At 51.9% G+C, this 19314-nt stretch overlaps 1 protein-coding gene across 2 annotated transcripts; it reads right to left on the bottom strand.

The window, feature by feature from the left end:
- Window positions 1-1734: 1734 nt before the first annotated feature.
- Rrp1 (ribosomal RNA processing 1) lies at window positions 1735-13887 on the bottom strand. Of its 2 annotated transcripts, none has more exons than XM_028861285.2 (13): window positions 13693-13887; window positions 12805-12887; window positions 11713-11770; window positions 9775-9860; window positions 7945-8006; window positions 6910-7039; window positions 6760-6824; window positions 6423-6613; window positions 5123-5202; window positions 4234-4331; window positions 4051-4070; window positions 3223-3342; window positions 1735-2320 (listed from the first exon to the last, which is right to left on the bottom strand). In XM_028861285.2, exons 1-13 carry the CDS (start codon window positions 13823-13825, stop codon window positions 2130-2132), a joined length of 1317 nt encoding a protein of 438 aa, XP_028717118.1. In that variant the 5' UTR covers window positions 13826-13887; the 3' UTR covers window positions 1735-2129. The 2 variants fall into 2 exon arrangements, with proteins under 2 accessions (XP_028717118.1, XP_037055538.1); XM_037199643.1 differs by having other exon boundaries at window positions 3232-3342.
- Window positions 13888-19314: the final 5427 nt, after the last annotated feature.

Below are 19314 nucleotides of genomic sequence, written 5' to 3'. Positions count from 1 at the left end.
GCCCAGGCTGGCCTTGAACGCAGTGATCCACCTGCCTCTGCCTCTCAAGTGCTGGGATTAAAGGCGTGCTCCACCACCACCTAGCAGGCAGGCTCTTAATAAAGCAGGCAGTCCTCCCCTATGTGTGGGGGGGTAGTCCCCAGGACAGCCTTCAGGTCTGATCCAAGCCATAACACCCCCTTCTTCCTGGACCTGGAATCTTAATACATCATCCTTACTACCCTTACTACCACATGAGAAATATTAAAACTAAATACCCCCCCCTCCCGCCCCGCCCCTGCATTCAGCCCACTCTGTACCAACTACAGGCTCCCACCTGGGGACTCAAACGCCTACAGATGCAAACTATGGGATAGCAAAGAACTTGGGCTGCACTGAACTTGCACACACCTTTCCTCCGTGTCCTTACTTGATCAACACAGTATGGCAGTCTCTGTGTAGAATTTTGCCTTGTACCAGGTGTGAACACACCAGTACATAGGAAGGTGTGCACAGGTTCTGTGTGGACAGCTTTTGAAGAGGGACTTCAGTGTTGGTGGCACGTAGTGTTTACGGGGTCCCAGGACACACCCCATCAGTACTGAGGAACCCCCTCTCTCCTGTGTGTTCGTGTGTGAATGGGCCTGTTTTCTGGCTGAGGTCACACACAGAGAGGCTGAACCAAATCTACTGCTACATCACCTCCTGAGATCAAGTGGCCTGGCCAGAAAGGACAAGGTAGAACAGGTGAGCCTCCACATGAGCTGCCAGCCCCAACAGGGGACGGCAGGGTCCCCACACTGTGAAGAGGGTCACCCAGTCCACTCCCACATCCCGGCCAAGTCATGGACTGACAGGTGAGCTGACAGCCTTCCCTGAAGCGGCACCTGTATGCAGGGTCACACAGGCCACAGGGCTGTCATCCCTGAGGCTGCAATGGAGCAAGCTGCCACAGGGAAGCCTGGTAGTCTTCAAACTACTGACTGCCCTGACAACACCACTTCTGGGTGTCTCCCCCAGAGCAGTGAAGACATGTACACAATGGACTGTGTACATCTGAGCAGCCCGACTCCCTCACAGCCCGGTGCAGATGCCCCAAGTGTCCACAGGCGTAAGTGAAACACACTCTACACGGGGATATCTACCTCAGGAAGCTCTAGCACGTGCTGCAGGCTCGAGCCCCGAGAACGGCTGAGTGAAATATGCCAGATACAAAGCCATGTACTGCACAATCCCAAGTAGACATGTGCAGTGCAGGGGAGCCGGCAGCCATGACACAGATCAGGGGCTGCCATGTGCAGTACAGAGGAGCTGGCTGCCATGACACAGATCAGGGGCTGCCATGTGCACACAGGGGAGCCGGCAGCCCCAACAGACCAGAGGCTGCCAGCACAGGGAGGGCTGCTAGCCAAAGCGCACCAGGCATAACTGATGTGGTAACTGGCAGCAGTCGCCTGTTCTGAGAATATCCTAATAACCCATGAATGAGAGAGTGGGTGATGGTGTGGACTGTGCTCTCAAAGCCGCTCACACAGGGAATTAAAGATGACCACTTTCACAGACACTGCCTTGTCTCCATCAATAAGGAGCCACAGTCACCAGCAGGGGACTCCTGTCTGGAGTCAGGCAGTTACTACAGGGAATCTGCTCTTTTGCGAGGGCTCGTAAATACAAAGTAGATAAACACACACACACACACACACACACACACACACACACACACACACACACACACACACACACCACTCCCACACAGACGTGCAGAAGCAGCCCACGTGCCGTGAGGACCTGCAGTTTATTTTGTGGGCAGCCCGGGGAAGAGGTGACAGTACCCACACAGGTGGAGTATCTGGTTTCATTTTTCTTATTTTGGGGGAAGGAGAACTCTGGGCTCCAGGCTGGACTCAAACTCTAGATCCTCTGGCCACTGCACAGAGTCCAGGTGAACTTTTGAGTCTTCGGAGTGAGTTTCTGGTAGGCAGGCAGTGGCTCTGAGGGCCGGCACTGGACAAGGGCCTCCCTCTTCATGCTGCCCCTGTCCCTGCCCTAGGGGAAGCTCAGAGCCTGGCATTCAGAGGCTCCAGGAGCATGTCCAGGTATCCTGCCCAATAACCAGGTGCCAGCAGGGATGGCCGGCTTGGGCGTGCCCCTCACTTCTCCCTCTGCAATGGCCGCTTCCTCTTCCTCGCTGCTTGCTGGACGCCAGCCCCCTTTGCTCTAGCACCAGGCCTCCTCCTCTTCCCAGGAGGCCCTCTTTGGCCAGCCTTCTCATCCCTCCTGCCCCTCTTCCTCTTTATCTGCGGGCTCGGGTCTGTACTCGAGGCTTCTGTCTCGCTTTCCCCTGTGGACACAGTAAGACTTGTGAACAAGCTGACGGGACAATACAGTGGGCGTCATCACCTGACTCTAACTAAAATGCCAGCACCAGGGAGCACCAGCCACGGCTGCTGAACAGGGAGCACCAGGGAGCACCAGCCACGGCTGCTGACCAGGGAGCACCCATGTTGTATGGACAGTGAGCTTCATCCTGGGTGTCAGGATACTAGGGAAGCTGGGCTCAGGACTTGGTCCCTTGAAAAACTAGCCAGAGGACAGGATGAAGGGTCTAGACATGGAGCAGGGTGTGAGGAGGGCGTCGGAAGAGAGGTAGAGATGGCTCCGTGCCCCAAGGCCAGCAAACCACTGTGTCAATCCACTGTGTCAGAGCTGAAGGACAGTATCTGGCTTGAGTCTGGAGTCAGGCCAAGGGCAGGCTGATGGGAAGACACTGCCCAGCTAGGAACAATATGGATGGGCCTCAATGTGGAGATAGCTGGGCGGGAGACAGGGTGAATCCAGTGACCCTCCCCAGGACAGCTCCTAGGTTAGCACATGAAAAGACTGTCTGCCCCGGGCAGGGCCACCAACAATGTACAGCAGACCCCGAGCAGCCTTTAGCAAGCGTGCTATAAGCTAGCGCGCACACACACCAGGAGGGGAAGAGGACCGAACACCAACAGTGACATGAGTGGCCAAGGTTCAGGATCACTGAAGAATATAGAAGGACACATGAGGTTCAGACCCAAAGGCTCACAGAAGGTCAGAGAGGTGGGCTAGCCAGAGCACAGGCACCAGTCTGGGGCAGTCCCCACAGCCTGCAGGGCATCTGTGCATGAAGGGAAGCCTTAAGCAAAGGCAGGACCACGAGCAGGGGAGACAAAGGGCTGAGGTGATCCATATGTTACTCTCCGCCCAGGGGCCTACCTGTCTTACTCTCTGGCTGCAATGTGGGCAAACGCTTCTTTTTCTTCTTCTTCCGTTCCCGCCTCCCTTCCAGCAGCTTCTTGTAGGCCTTTTCAGGGACCTCATCATCAGGGAAAGTGCCTGAGAACCAGGATGACAGTCAGGGTGCTGAGGGCATGTATCGCCTCCGCTCTGCAAGGCGTACACTCCCATACCAGACCCAATGACCAAGCTGCTGAGATCCACATCACAGGTCCACACAGACCCAGCCCAGAACCAGGAAAATCCAGAAAGGCAATTTGTGGCCCCAAGTTTGTGGCACAGTGCCAAGGTCTATTCCTCAAACAGGCTTATGCTGTGTAGTGGTGACCGATGTCCTGTACTGCAGAGGGTTCCTGGGCACTGGTAAAAACCCATCACACACACAATACACACACTCTCCAGTGTGAACTTCATCTACAAACACTGGACACGAGTTCAAGGCCTGCATGAGACATCAAGGTACGTTCTGGTGAATGAAGAGAGGCTGGCTCCACAAGCAAGACACAACAGGACAGTTAAAGGCTCAAGGCCTCCAGGGGCGAGGAATGCAATGAAGCCTGAGTACCACTTGGCAAGTACGGGGACGACCGAGTGCTGTGGAGTCTTCGAGCCTACCCTTTCTCCCACCAAGACACAGACTTCTGCAGAGACTTCTCATGCCTAAGGGATCACTTGGAACCACTCCATCCCACAGGCACTGGCACTTCTTAAGTCGTGTGTGTGTGTGTGTGTGTGTGTGTGTGTGTGTGTGTGTGTGTGTGTGTGTGTGTGTAGGGGGGACCACCTCCGTGCCCACCAGATCCTCACCTCCAGCCAGGTCCCGCAACCTGAAAGAGAAGACAGAAAATGTCACCACTCAGCAGTGGCTCTGCCAGACCACATCAGTCCTCATGGGGGACCCTCTCGGTGAGACACGGACTTCCCACCTGGCTCAGGCAACTTCACAGGACAACACACAGCAGCAGAGGTGTGGCGGGCCGCCTGACTCACTTTTGGATCACTTTGTAGAGGCGCTTCCTGTTCTGAGAAGGGGTACTCTGTCTACTGGCAAGCTTGAAGAGTCTGTTAGCAACTGCCTCGTAGTCAAACTGTTTCAAAAAGATGCAAGAAATACAAGGTCAGCCAGTGTCCACGTACCCGAACATACAACCCCACCTACCTCCCTGGGCTGAGGAGACATTCTCGGCTCAGCCACAGGAACAGACCCAACCCACTCACTCTCTTCCAGCAAGGCCTGCAGACAGACTACACTACCCCTGCTCAGGGATGCACTGTCCAAAGGCAGCATCCGATTGCAGAAGGCAGCCTTATTCATTTCCTTTCTGAGACAGGGTCTTCCTATGTGGCTGGTCTAGAGCCACCTCTGGAGTGCAGGGACTAAAGTCCTCTAAATTCCCTACTAGCCACAGCAGACAGGTAGGAAGTAAACAAGTGAAAATGTCCAACACATTTTATTTAACCCAGAATACTCCAAACTTACTCATGTGACGGGCTGTCAGTATTAAAGCCTACTGACATCTGTCTGACCTTTCCAATCCACCTGACCCCACTTCTCAGCTGACTCAGAACTATGACCCAATTGCAGATCACTAAGGCTGTGCCACCCTGTTCAAGGCCAACACCCCAATGATAGGGTCACACCTGGGGGTGCAGCCCACCTGTTCAAAGCAAAAGGAATGCCATGAGGTGCAGCAGGGCTGGCTTAACCCTTGCATCACCCTCCCAGCACCCACTAAGAGCTGCCCAGCTGCCCATCACCCACCCTCCCCCAAAGCCAGCCTCCATGAAGGCTATCTGTACAACCCTGTTACTGTCCTCACTACCAGCAGTGAGGCCAGAGGATAAAGGCCAACCTTGTAGTCCAGACACAGATGCCTACCTGGAGGACAGGGCCAGCGTTTTCCTCGTCATCCCACACCTGGTCCTTGTCTGCCTCAGGGTCAGCCTTATGCCTGGAGCCTAAAAGCATAATGGAGCCTAACTCAAGGTACTGTGTCTGTTGTAGGGGTACCCCAATACCAACACCCAAGGAACCGAGGACCCTCTTGGTTATATCCCGGCACAGGCTGGAAAGGGCACAAGCAGAGATGAGGAAAGGCATCCCAGGAGAGGGGCGCATGCTCAGTAGGCACCTTGGGCAGCAAAGGCAGCTTCAGGTGTCCTAGCAGTAGGTAGGCCAGGGGCACTGGAGCCTGCTTAGCTCAGCTCAGGACACTGAGCTGGGCCGTGTGCTAAGAACTCTGAGAGCACTGCCTTTGGTAGGAACAAAGTTGAAACAGGCCTTGTCATGTAGCTCTAGCTGGCCTGGTATTTCCTTTACAGCCCAGGCTGGCCTCAGCCTCCCAAGTGCTGGGATTATAAGAATGTGCTCCCACGGCACACTCAGCATCGCCTGTGGGTGAAGGACTTCTGGACAAGGTCCTGTGGGACACTCCGATAAGAAGGACAGCAGCTGCAGGATGGCTTGCTATATACAGAGTGGCTGCTGACCTCGGGTAGGCACCACTGGACTTGCCAGGAAACTGAGCACGACTGGGAAGACACACACAGGAAGGCCAGGCAGTGTTCTGCTGACCGACAAGAAGGGGCTGCGGGCGCTGACACCAGAGCTGAAAGAGGACAGCCTTCCTGGAGAGTCCACGACCACAGCCTCAAGACAAAGCAAGCCCAGGGCAGACCCACAGCCCTTCAGGGCCACTTATAAGAGAATGTGCGGTGCAGTCCTGTTCCTTGCTGCAGTGTGGTCAGATCCAGACTGACCGGAGGGCAGGGCAGAGAAAAGGACCACAGAGGAAAGGCAACCGATGGAGGCAGAGAATCCCGGTGGGGGGGAGAGCAGGACGAAGGCTTGGGCATGACTCAAAGTCAGAACAGTTGCCTGGTGCAGACGGCCCAAGTTCCATCCTAACACCACTAAGAACAGGAAAAAAACCAGGGCAGATGCTGCCTCGTGAACAGGGAGGTCAGGGTGCCACCCAGGACCCAGGGAACATTACAGCCTTAGTCAGGAGCACTCCAGGAACTGAGCTGGCAGCTGGGAGCCACGTGCTAAGACAGACTTAAGAGAGTAAATCCGTATTTTATGCCACACTACAAGGGGCTCTGGAGAGGACAGCCAGAAGACACAACAATCCAGCAAGAGCCCTGGACTCGGCCTGGGACAGGCCTCGACTCCTCACCTGCAGGCAGCCTCCTGGGTGGTGTGTCTTGCAGATCCTGCTCACCCTCTGAGGACTCCTCCTCACCATCTGACGCTTCACCCTCCCCACTCTGTGTGTCCAGTTCATTCAGTAGGTCTTCAATGGCCAAGGGAGCCTGCTCCACAATCGTCTCAAAGATGCTCCGCGTGATCTTATTTAAAACTAGGGAGCTGAGGGGGAAGCAGAGGCCAGAGAGGCCATTGGGCTGGGCTCTCAGACACCATGCCAACACTCACAGCATGGAGGGCCAAAGGCCACGGTTGCCTGAGACGGAAGAGTGAGAAAGGTCAGAGTCCAGGGGCCGCCCACCACTTACTCCTTAGTGTGGGCTGCTATCTGGCAGAAGGGGTCGATGAACTGCAGGTTCTGGTCTGCGGTGAGCTGTGGGGAAACCGAGGGCTGGGAGGTGTGTTCGGCGCTGGGCACATGCACCACACCCCACAGACCTCACCTGAGCCCACCTTACCTCTGCAGCGCCCACTTTGGTCAGCTCCTCTAGGAAGATCTCCAGGAAGTGGCTCTTCACCCCATTGGGGGCCTGGCTGTCGGGGTTCAGGACCTCGGTGGTGAGCAGCTCCAGCAGCTGCTCAATCTGTCTGAGGAAAGAGGGAAAAGGCCATGGTAGCCACGCAGTCACAGGTCACCGGTGCTCCCGCCCCCTCCACATGTTATATGAAGCCAGGCGGTGGTGGCACACAACTTTAATCCCAGCATTCGGAGGCAGAGGCAGGTGGATCTCCGAGTTCAAAGCCAGCCTGGTCTAAGTTCTAGCACAGTCTGGGCTACACAGAGAAACCTTGTATTGAAAAACAGAAACAAACAACAACAACAAAACAAATCTAAATGAAAACAGTCAGAAACACACATTGTGGGATTGATAGGACTCAGGCTACCACAAGGCTTGGAACCCGCTGCCCTCAGCTTGGACACAGACAGGTGAGCAGGCAGCCCCTCGAGGCCTGGGGTCTCCCAAGAGGGCAAGGACAGGATGAGGGCCCTAGCGGAGTGGGGACCCACTGCTGTCACAGAAGCCAGGGTCAGACAGGAACACAGCCGACCACTGCTGAGGGACATGGGCCAGCCAGCTAAGCATGTGGTCAACCACTGCTCAGGGACATGGGCCAGCCAGCTAAGCACGTGGTCAAAAGTAAGAGGCCTGGGCAAACAGTGACCACTGACAGCACAGCTTCCCACCCATGGGCCCCTTTAATCCCGGCACTTAGGTGGCAGGGAGGCAGGCGGATCTCTGTGAGTTCAAGGCCAGCCTTTTTTCCAGGGCAAGTTCCAGGACAGCCAAGGCTACACGGAGAAATCCTGTCTCAAACAAACAAACAAACAAGCAAGCAAAAAACAAACAAAAAGGAAGAGAGCTTTAGCTGTACACCTGTTATGACCAGTGTATGTAATTCTGCCCGACTCTAGACATAACTGGATAGCAGTTCAGAGAAGAGAGCATCACCTGAACCACTTTATAAAAACCTGACTCCCAGTGTGGACCCACCTTTCTTCCCATCCTTGGGTTTTCACGGCCTTCAGTGACTCACTCAGGACCATCCTCATGAGCTTGGACACAAAAGAAATTCATGTCAGTGAGAGGACAGTCGTCAAGTCGCCCAGCTTCCCCATGCCCCAGAAGCCTCCTGAAGGTAAGGCCTCAGCATGTCCCAAGATGCGCACCTGGGCGGAGTGCTGCCCACAGGATGGATATTGGGGGACATGACACTGCGCCCACAGGACCCCAGGCCTGGAGATCGAAGCTCTGCATTTGGCTTTGTGAGCAGCAGGAAGCCAGGCTCGCCTGAGTGAGTGGGAACTACAAACCAGAGCTGACCAGAATGGTCAGGCACGCAGTGGGCTCTTCCTACGGCAGGCAGTCACCACAAAGCCGAGTCTGAAGCTGGGCCTAACTTCCCCGATGCTCTCCCAAGCCCTCCTTTCCCCATCAGAGAGCAAGACGGGAGCAAACTCTGCCCTGAACCACTGCCACGTCAATCAAGGCTCAGCATCCTTCCCACGGGCCCCACGACCCTTTGACATGGCTCAGTGTTTTCTACAAATTTCCTGCCTTTAGATCTTAACATGATATGTCCACTCTGCATCCAGGTCACAGTGAAGACAACCAACAACACCTGGAACCTAACAGCCATGTGCACAGAGCACACCAGAGGTCTGATGTCACACCTGGGGACACCACGGACCTGACTTTTATGCCTACCTACACTAACGCTGAGAAAGTCAGCCACACTCAAGACTTGGTCACCGATGGCACAAAGATGAAATGGACCTTGGAGGCTGGAAAGATGGCTCAGTGGTTAAGAGCATCTGCTGCTCTTGCAGAGAGAGCACCCTGATTCAATGCCCAGCACCTACATGGTGGTTCACAACCACCCATACTTCCAGAGGAGCTGATGCCTTCTTCTGACCCTTGAGGGCACCGGGCACACATGTGATGTCACACATACAGGCAAAACTCACACACGCACAAAAACATAGAATTAAAAATATTTATTTTTTTTTAAAAAAAGATTTACTTATTTATTATGTACACAATATTCTGCCTGTATGTGTCCCTGCAGGCCAGAAGATGGCACCAGATGTCATTACAAGTGGTTCTGAGCCACCATGTGGGTGCCGGGAATTGAACTCAGGACCTCTAGAAGAGCAGTCAGTGCTCTTAACCACCGAGCCATCTCTCCAGCCCGAATTAAAAATCTTTAAACGGGCCTTGGAAAGCAACAGCATTTACCACACCAAGGACCCAGCAATAGCAGCCACTTTACATCTTAGCATAGCCACTCCACACAAGATCTTCTCCCACAGACCTACTCCCTGCTACAGGAGGTGCTGGACCCCCACATGCAGCCAGGGCCCCACAGCCCATACAGCCCATCTTCCTTCTGTTTCTGTAGTTAGGCTCCAGCACTACAGGGAAGGACATCTGATTAGTGACCAGTCTGTGGTTCCACCAGGACATGGGTCAGCACGGCACAAGGCGCGCCCACAGAACTCAGGTCTACGTTCCCACGCAACTCATTGGCCGAGAGGAGCATGACACAGGAGAGAGACAGCAGGAGGCACGCCCTCAGCCAGAAGAGGATCTTCACAGGCGGGGACTCAGTGCCCTCCTGCCACGTGCTCGGCCGGGGTTTACTGGCAGTCACAATGGCTGACTCCTGAGGAAGGCTGAAGCAAGTCTCCTTCTCTGAACTCCCACTGGCCCTCAAGATGGGGACACTTCAGGCTGTAGCAGCCTTGCAGCCAAGTACATTCCCAACCAGCCCTTGCTGACCCCTCACCCCAGGGCTCGTGGGTCCCCTGCTCTGTGCCTCACCATGTAGAACTTGTCCAGGCGCAGTCGGTCGATGCCCACCCACTCTCGGATCATGGTCTGCCAGAACGCCCGCAGGAACAGGTGCTCTAGAGGGAGAGGGAGCACACACATGAACACCAGGGCCGTGTGGGGAAGGGCAGCACACCCACAGAAGTCCTCGGGGGCGGCCCTGGAACGCCCTGCCTGTGTATTCACTCACAGGGCTGAGAAGCAGGAGTCCCCAGACTCCACAGAAAAACAACACAGTTCAAATCAAGCTGTCACTCTGTTGTCTGAACAAAAGCACAAAGAGGGAACAAGGTACTGGGAAACTGAGTGACTACTGGGGACACTGCTCCCCCACCCCACCCCGTTCCTGCCTTGGCTTGGACTGAGGACCTCCTGACACCCAAGCCAGACCTTTAGCAAGGAGTCACTGAAGCAGAACTGTAGGTAGAGGCTTGGCACTTGCCCAGCTAGATCCATTAGCCCTGCAGGTAACAGATGAGTTGGCTGCAGGATGTAGAGTCTGAACTGTGCCCTCAAAATCTTACGGAGAAGCTCTAAACCCTTGGTACTGCAAACCGTAAACAGAGTAAACAGAGGGGCTGTGCTGGGGGCGCTAACGAAGGTCCTGAGGGTGAGCCCTATCTAATCTCACTCAATCGGAGGAAGGTACCATCTGCAGGACAAGGAGGCACCAACCCTGGGAAACTTTGGTACTGGAACAAATTCTACACCAGCAAAGGGCTGTTCAGACAGCTCAGTCACGGTGGCCTGGTGACTAGGTCACCAAGTGATCAGCTTTGGGCCCAGCAAAGCAACTCTCCTGCCAGTTCTTAAAGAACAAAGAGTAGGGAGCTCAGATCCACTCCATCTATACATGCAATTAAAGATATTCCTGACCCCCATGGCACACATCGGTGATGAAAGAAGACCCCAAGTGCAAGGACAGCCTGAGCCCCACAGTAAGAACCTGTCACCAAAAAAGAGGGGTGGGATGAGGGGTTCTCCCAATGAGGAAATATGCATGTATCTCCTCAATTTGCCAACTTCCGTCTAATACAACTAAAAGCCAGCTCACTGAGGACATGAGTACAAGCCTCCAGCTCCTCGGTCAGGACTGCCCTCGGAGTAGCACAGGGGCCTGAACCGGACTATGCCCCAGAGCTAGGCTGGCCTGAGCTAGGGTCTGGACCTCAGGATTTTCAAAAGCTGCCTAGGTGATTCCAACAGACAGGCAGGATAGGGATATGGATGAAAAATGGAAGAGCTAGGAAATACACTAAGACAGTGGTTCTCAACCTATGGGTCTCGACCCCCCCCCCCTTTACAGCTAGGACCATCAGAAAACAGACGTTTTCACTATAATTCATAACAGTAGCAAAATTACAGTTATGAAGTAGCAACAAAAATAATTTTATGGTTGGGGGTCACCACAACATGGGGCACTGTATTAAAGGGCTGCAGCATTAGGAAGGTTGAGAATCAGTGCACTACAAGAATGAGATAGCTCAGTGGTCAAGAGCACTGGCTGCTCTTCCAGAGGACCCCAGTTCAATTCCCAGCACCCACATGTCAGCTCACAATTGTAACTCCAAGATCTGACACCCTCAAACAGACATATATGCAGGCAAAGCACCAATGCACATAAAATATAAATAAATAAATAGAATGAGTGTCGTGTCTATCAGGTGGAATCCAGCTAGACATGATGGTATCATGACACTGAGCTTTTCTCTATGTGTATACCTCCGCCTTTCACCCCTGAGCCACGTCTGTTTGGTAAACGGGTGAGTACAGGCTGAACACTGGGCTGTGTTCCACACCACAAGCTCCCACACAGCCGCCTACCTCCCTGTAGCTTGAGGTCTGAGAACACAGCCCGCTACACTGGTAGCTCTGAATCTCAGTAACTCTGGTGTTGACAGCGACAGGCCTGGCCTCAAGAGTACTCACGTGCCTCTGTAGTCTGAAAAGCGTGGATGAGCTGGGAAATGGTCCTTCCTAGTTCTTCCTGTGAGGGAAACAGGAAGCACACCCTCAGACCCTGAAGCACTGCTGGGACACAGCACACGCTACCAATGCCCACTCACTCCATACAAGGAACCAGCTGCCGGGTGGCCTCCGTCCAGGTGGGGCCTCCAAATTCTGCATGTCTCCTTGCTGCGAAAGGCCTACTCTGTGGAAGCCACCAGACTCTCCCTCTATACAGCAGGAGTCGGTGCTGGCCTCACTAAGGCAGTGGCCCTGCACAAGACGGTGATACCCCAGACATCATGGCAAGATGGAAAGGAGCCTCGAGACACAGCAGGAAATGGGGCCAAGCAGACACATGAATCATTCACTATCTACTGTCTCTCAGTGTTAAGCATTACCCAGTACCCTGACTAAGATTGAACTACCCTCCCCTCCCCGCCCCGAGATGGTTGTTTTAGCAGGTACACGAATATGGGTCAGGCTCCTCCAACTGTACAAACAAATCACAAGCTAAGAACGGCTGTTCTAAAAAAAAAAAAAGGCCTGCAGGAGAAATGCCTTCCCAGGAGACCTGGATTCTGCCCTTACTTTCTTCTATCAGCACTGGGTTTCCAACCAAAGCAGTGATTAATGTGACACTATCAACTTCAGCCCACCCCAGCCAACACTGTTTGCCACCATGTCATTAAGATGCTCTGGTTAAGCCGGGCAGTGGTGGCACACGCATTTAATCCCAGCACTCGGGAGGCAGTGCCAGGCGGATCGCTGTGAGTTCGAGGCCAGCCTGGGCTACCAAGTGAGCTCCAGGAAAGGCGCAAAACTACAGAGAAACCCTGTCTCGAAAAAAAAAAACCAAAAAAAAAGATGCTCTGGTTAACCAACCATTCCTGTCCTTCCTAAAGGCCGGGACCTTCCTACCACAGCCCTGCCAGCCACACAGAACAAGGGATATATATAAGCTGAGTGACTCCACCCAAGTCTCTGGCCATGTTAAAAGAAGAATAAACACATGCCCATCAGTCCACCATCCATTCCTGTCCAGTTTCTTCAGCTACCTTCTCATGCACTCACCTGCTGAAGCGGCTTGTCCTGCATCCACATGCAGTAAAACAGCCCTTTCCAGATCTTCAGCAACTCATCTGGAGTAAAACCACCTAAATCACAAGAGCAATAGTCAGTGGACTCAGTAGACCCAGTGGACCTTGGAACCTGCCTTTCCGAGGCAGAAGGAAGCATGACTGCCTGAATTACCCAGAATCGAATCATTGTGCAGGAACTGGGCAGCCAGCCCCTCCCCAAAACACTCTCCAATAGACCTGCCATACCTGTGACTGGAGGAGCTCCCCCAGTAGCTTCATGCCCCAGGTAAACGACAGGTATCATCAGTCCCACAGGGTTAAAACACAGAACCTCAACACATACTGGATTGGATGGTGGCCCATAGCTAATGCAGTGATCATTCAGCCAGTGTCAGACCAAGGAGTTGTAGCTTATCTATAACATCTCAGAGACTAAATGGTGAAAGTGTCTCATTCAGGCTAGCAAAGGCCATAACCATGATTCCGTGAGGATCATCCCCTAAACTGCGGTTCTCAAGCTGCAGCGTGGAAAAACGACCCTGTGGCGCTTCCTAAAACACAGGGCCGAGACCTCAGTCAAAGCACTGCTCAGGGGATCTGGAATTCTCATCTGTGAAGGGTTATCCAAGAGAAGCTGAGGCTGCTGGCAGGGGGTCGCTCTTCGAGGGCCCACTCATAGAAAGCACTCAGCAAAAGGCATGTTCTGGGAAGCTCGAGGCTTACACAGAACACTGGTAAGGCCCAAAGAGCACGAGCAAGCTCCGGAGGAAGGAAAAGCATGCATTCCGACGGGGACGGCCTGAGCCAGGAGACCCGCCGGCGACATCGCCGGCCCGGTGGGGCCCACGCGGCGGAGGTTCCCAGGCCGCCCGCCCGGTACCTGCGGTCCGCTGCGTCCTGGCCATGATGTACTTCCGCAGCTTCCGCACCGCGCGGTCCCGCGTCACCTGCTCATTGCCGGCCAGGCGCTGCGCCAGCTGGATCTCCGGCGGGAGCGGCACCCCGGGAACCATGATGAGGACCCTGAGACCACGCACTCGGCGCTTCCGCTCGGGCGCTCCAGTGACGACACAAGAGCTACGTCACGTCTGCGCGACACCACCGAACGTCACGCCGCGGCGACACAACACGGTTGAACGTCAAACGTCCCGGCTGATGCCGGCGTGCACTACTGCCCCTCCGTGGCCAGGAGGCGCAACTGCAGCCTGCCGGAAAGCTGGAATCCTGGCGTCTTGGCTGGGGCAACTCTCTGATTCTTGGAAGGGTCAAGCAATTGTCTTGAGCTCGCCCTCCTCTTTACTGAAAAACCTGCATAGCGCGCAGCAGGAGCGGCTGCATTACAAGGTCTTGATCTGGCCCTTCCTGTCCTTAACTGCAATGCCCATCTCTGGAGGGCTGCGTGAAGCTGCCCATTGCTAAGCATCCTGTCCCTATACCGCTGAGAACTGTGGGCCTTACCAGGGAGCCCAAATAAATCCGGATCCCCAGATAAATCCGCTCCGCAAAGCCCCTTGGAGAGCATCCGCTTTTCTGGACAGAGAGAAAAGCAAGAAAGCCATCATAACCCAAGTTTTGGGACAAGGTGTGGAACACCTATCCTAAAGATGGACAGGCGAATACATACACTACAGAGAATAGAGGGAGTGTGCAAAACTTGAGTGTGCCCTGGTTCAGGAGGTGTGGGATGACAGCCATTTGGAACACAATTACAAAAGCTTCCATATAGCCCAACGTCTAAAATGTCAGATTAGAATACAGAACAATTGTAGATTTCTTTGCTGTGACCATGGTGTTTTCCCAAGACCACCACAAATCTGAGGTCTTGCTGGGAAAACTCATGAGACAGTGGAAATTTGGATTTAGTGTTACCGTAACGTTCCCAGTTGGTTGCCACACCATAGGACGGCTAAGCCTGGGATCAAAGTGACAGAGGAAGATGGCTTTATTTGAAAAATTAGATACTAGAGAAGATGGAGGGACTCTTGTCAGAAGAGAAGCAGAGCAACAGGAGGCGGGGAGGGCATGTCTAAGCTACTACAGGAACATAGACAGACGAGTCTGTACCTTCCAAAACTTCAGAATTTATTGAACTGATAAATCACATCGGTGTCATTGGCAACAATTTTCAAGTCGTCCCAGTTTCCTTACTAGCAGACTTAGGCATACTATTGTTGTACCCTGTCTTGAAACCCCCAGAGACCACCAAAGAGCATGTTTCCCATGCAAGCACATAAGGGTCTTTTTATTCTCAGGTTCAAACCTGGGCCGCTGCCCAGCAGATGGAGAAAAATGTGGAGGCCCCAGGCTCAGGGTTTTTAAAAGAAAAAAAAAACCAAAAGCCAGGAATTACATGCCTTGGCCTTTTGGGGGATTGGGTAGAAGGGATATGGGGCAAGGTAGATTTTTGAAACTATTGGTCTAGACTTTTGGTGCGAAACCACATTCGAAACTATTGGGTTAGACTTTTGGCAGGGAACCACAACCTGCTGACAGGATTATCTAGATATCTGCAAGGGCTATAAACTGTCAACAGGATGTCTGCAGGAGCATCTGGATCTTGTTAAATTATACTGCCCTATTTCTTAATTGGCTGCTTCTAGGGTATCTGTTTGAGTTGTCATGGCACATTCCTGAGGTTCTTCCTGGAACTGAGTACAACCCCTGGTCTCCAGGTGGTCTAAGATGGTGGCCCTTCCCTAAGATGGAGTCTGTAAAGTCAAGTCTAGGCTTTCATATTATCTTCACACTATCTTAAATTTCTAATAATAACTGTCAGATCATGCATTACACACCACACAGTAGATAATCTATCTACATATATATATATGTATATGCCAAGTCCTGCTTGGCTTGGGTCCTGAAACTCTGACTAGGGGTGGTGGGGGAATAAAGAAAGGATGAACACACAGACACATATTCAGAAAAGTGGAGTCGGATGAGGTGTGCGCACTCTCATGGAGACACCTGCTCCCACTGCAGCCTGGAACCTCAGCTTGTTTATTGCTTACAACCCAGGGAGGGGAGGTAGGCAGAAGTTTTTCACCTGCCTGCCTGCAGCCACTTCTTAAATAATTGACTCTGGAGCTTAATATTACTTATAAATGCTCAGCTGGTAGCTCAGGCCTATTATTAACTAGCTCTTACACTTAAATTAACCCATAATTCTTTTTTTAAAAAAATATTTATTTATTACATATAGAGTGTTCTGCATGTACGCCTGCATGACAGAAGAGGGCGCCAGATCTCACTACAGATGGTTGTGAGCCACCATGTGGTTGCTGGGAATTGAACTCAGGACCTCTGGAAGAGCAGCCAGTGCTCTTAACCTCTGAGCCATCTCTCCAGCCCCCATAATTCTTTTTTTTAACCCATAATTCTTTTTTTTTTTTTTTTTTTTTTTTTTTTGAGACAAGGTTTCTCTGTGTAACAGTCCTGGCTGTCCACATCCTGGAACTCACTCTGTAGACCAGTCTGGCCTCGAACTCACAGAGATCCACCTACCTCTGCCTCCCAAGTGCTGGGATTAAAGGCGTGCACCACCACCGCCCGGCTTCATAATTCTTACCTATGTTTAGCCACGTGGCTTGGTGCCTTTTCTCAACATGACTTTCTCATCTTGCTTCCTCTGCATCTTGCTGGCAATTCCTTCATCCTGCCTCCTTCTTCCCGGCATTCTCAGTTTGGCTTTCCCTTCAAACTTCCTGCCCAGCTGCCGGCCCATCAGTGTTTTCTTAAACCAATTCGAGTGACAAATCTTTACAGAGTACAAGAGGATTATTCCACAGCAAGGGGAGGTAGCCAGTGTCCATAGGAGGGTGCTGTAGGTAAGCCGTCTCAGACTGTAAACATCTGGGACACGGAGGCTGTAGCTGCTAGTTTTTGTACCCACCAGCCAATCATTTGCACATGGACCCCAAGGAAAGTCTCACCATTCCTCCAGAGGAACCTCACCAGGGGAAAGCTTTGCCACTCCCATGGGACTGAGGCATCAGAGCTCTTGACATGGCTGTGGTGACATGGCTACAAAGGGTTAAAGGAGCCACAGCAGAGTTCAGGGCGGCTCAGGGAGACCCAACAGAGACAAAGGGGGTGGGTACAACAGACACAGGAAGAGTCTCTGGGCATGCAGCTCTCAGACAAAACCCTGTCCGAGGCTCTGCTGTGTGGTCAGTGCGTAGCCTCAGGGTCAAGTAAAGGTATTAAAAAAAAAAAAAAAAAAGGAGATGCTGGCTGGGTGGTGGTGGTGGTGGTGGTGGCGGCGGCGGCGGCGGCGGCGGTGGCGCACGCCTTTAATCCCAGCACTTGGGAGGCAGAGGCAGGTGGATCTCTGTGAGTTTGAGGCCAGTCTGAGCTACAGAGTGAGTTCCAGGAAAGGCGCAAAGCTACACAGAGAAACCCTGTCTCGAAAAACAAAACAAACAAACAAACAAACAAAAAACCCTGAGAAGCTATAGAAATCAAAGAGCAGGATAGGGTCCAGCTGAATGAACCAATGGACAGATGGACAGCAGGTCCAGATAGATGAGTGGGTGGATACATCATCAACAGGGACCAAGCTCACCTGAAGCCCATGCGACAGTCAAGAGTTCTCTTCTCTCGGCCCGTAATACACACAATGTATGGGCAGACAGCAAGTCAGTGGGGGAATCTCATGTTAGTTATCCTCTTCTTCGTGGGTTCCGGGTGAGGCAGTTACACTCATCCTTGGTTGGTATGCACAATAAGTCCTTTGGCCTATTTTTGCTGGTGTGATTTTTTTTTTTTTTTTTTTAATGGTGATCTTTTTTTATGAGACTTCGGTTTTTGAAAGACATAAAATTTACAGCACAAACACAATATTTACATTTCAAGTTCTTGTTACAAAAATGTGTGCCATTTGGGAAGAATACTATTGAAATCGTAATCGAAGATATCTGTCAGAATTCAAAACAGACTCATGGATTGAGGTCTCCACAAAATCACTGTATAATGATATAATGGAGCATGGCTAATGTTAGGGTTTGTTTATCCATATGTTAAAACGAGGCTGGTTCTCCAGTCTGCCAACAATGGCCGGTCAAGTCTGGCTGGGGCCTGTTTTTGTATAGCTGCAAGCTAACGCTGGTTTTCATCTTTTTATTGGCTGTTTATAAAAAGAAAAGAAGCCGGGCAGTGGTGGCGCATGCCTTTAGTCCTAGCACTCGGGAGGCAGAGCCAGGTAGATATATCTCTGTGAGTTCGAGGCCAGCCTGGTCTACAGAGCGAGATCCAGGACAGGCACCAAAACTACATAAAGAAACCCTGTCTCAGGAAAATAAAATAAAAGAACCCCACCCCCAAAACCAAACAAAACAAAATGAAGCAGAGAAGACATCTGACAAAGACGGATGTGTCTCAAGTTATTTACTCTCTGTTCTTTCTTTTACAGAAAAAGTTGGCTGACTCCTGTTCTGACAGAGTAAGCTGAAAGTGAGCTGTTGGAAGATACGGTGGATTTTCAACTGGACACCACAGTTGTGTGCTGGTGCCGTAAGCACTGCTCATTTCTAAAGTGAGGCACTTTTGTTTGAGTACGTACGTTCCCAAGACAGAATTACATCTGGTGAGTAGCATTGGTACTTGACACTAGCCCTTTGCAATTAGGCCTGCAGACAAAATCCCAGTATCCTAGGGACTAAGTTAGACAGAGTACTTTCGCCACCAATCCCCGAGCTCTTCAGTAGTTGTTAGTGATTCAAGACCACTTCAATGTTAATCCAGTCAATAATTTAGATAAGCTAAAAAGAAGTGGTAGTTGTACATTATTTAAATAAGATCTATACAAACATGTTGGACATCCTGATGCATCATTTTCAGAAGCAAGAATAACTAGCTTAGTAGCTACTTATTTTTTAAAATGAGAAAGGAATAAAAGAAGAGGAAAGTGAAAACTTATGCCAAAAGACTGGAATGCAAAGCCTGGGCCCCCTCAGCACTTGCTCCCAGGCTGGCCTGACTTCTTAGGCTGCAGTGACCATTGGAGGAAACCAGAAGCTTGTCAGAGAGGGTTCATCAACAAGCCTACGGGTCCTTCGGCAAGTCCTTTAAAAGTACAAGCTGTACAAGCCGTCAACACAGAGTTTTAAGTGTGCTGATGAATTCCAGGGCAATGGGCTGTATTCATGCTGCAGAAGAACATGGTCTGCATGTTGTCCCTGCTTCCGAGCAGGCCTTCTGTGCATCACATCGTGGGGACACCCCTGTGTCTATGTGTCACATCATGGGGACACCCTTGTGTCTGTGCACTGCATCATGGGGACACCCCTGGGATGGGGAGGTGTGAGATGCTCAGAAGACGCTGAGGTAGGTGATTTTTCAAATGAAGATCTTCTACACCCTGATTTGATCTGGACTAGCCTCCTTGTGTATCCTCCTCCGGGGAAATATCTTCCGCTTAAGAGCAATTATCTGTTCAGCAAAAAATGAGAATATGGTGAATATAATCAATGTTGCTAGTACGCAATGGGTCCAAAACTTCAACTTG

Source organism: Peromyscus leucopus, chromosome 16_21, assembly GCF_004664715.2.
Source record: "Peromyscus leucopus breed LL Stock chromosome 16_21, UCI_PerLeu_2.1, whole genome shotgun sequence".
Lineage (NCBI taxonomy): Eukaryota > Metazoa > Chordata > Mammalia > Rodentia > Cricetidae > Peromyscus > Peromyscus leucopus.
Note: the sequence above shows the minus strand (reverse complement) of the source record. Positions and strands in the feature narration are given on the sequence as shown.

Excerpts from the sequence above, each read along its gene's own strand:
- Rrp1 (XM_028861285.2), bottom strand. The coding sequence starts at position 13,825 with ATGGTTCCCGGGGTGCCGCTCCCGCCGGAGATCCAGCTGGCGCAGCGC. Across the intron at positions 5,203-6,422 it reads ACCCAGGAGGCTGCCTGCAG|GCTCCAGGCATAAGGCTGAC; the intron begins GTGAGGAGTCGA and ends TTATGCTTTTAG. Across the intron at positions 4,332-5,122 it reads ACGCTGGCCCTGTCCTCCAG|TTTGACTACGAGGCAGTTGC; the intron begins GTAGGCATCTGT and ends TTTTTGAAACAG.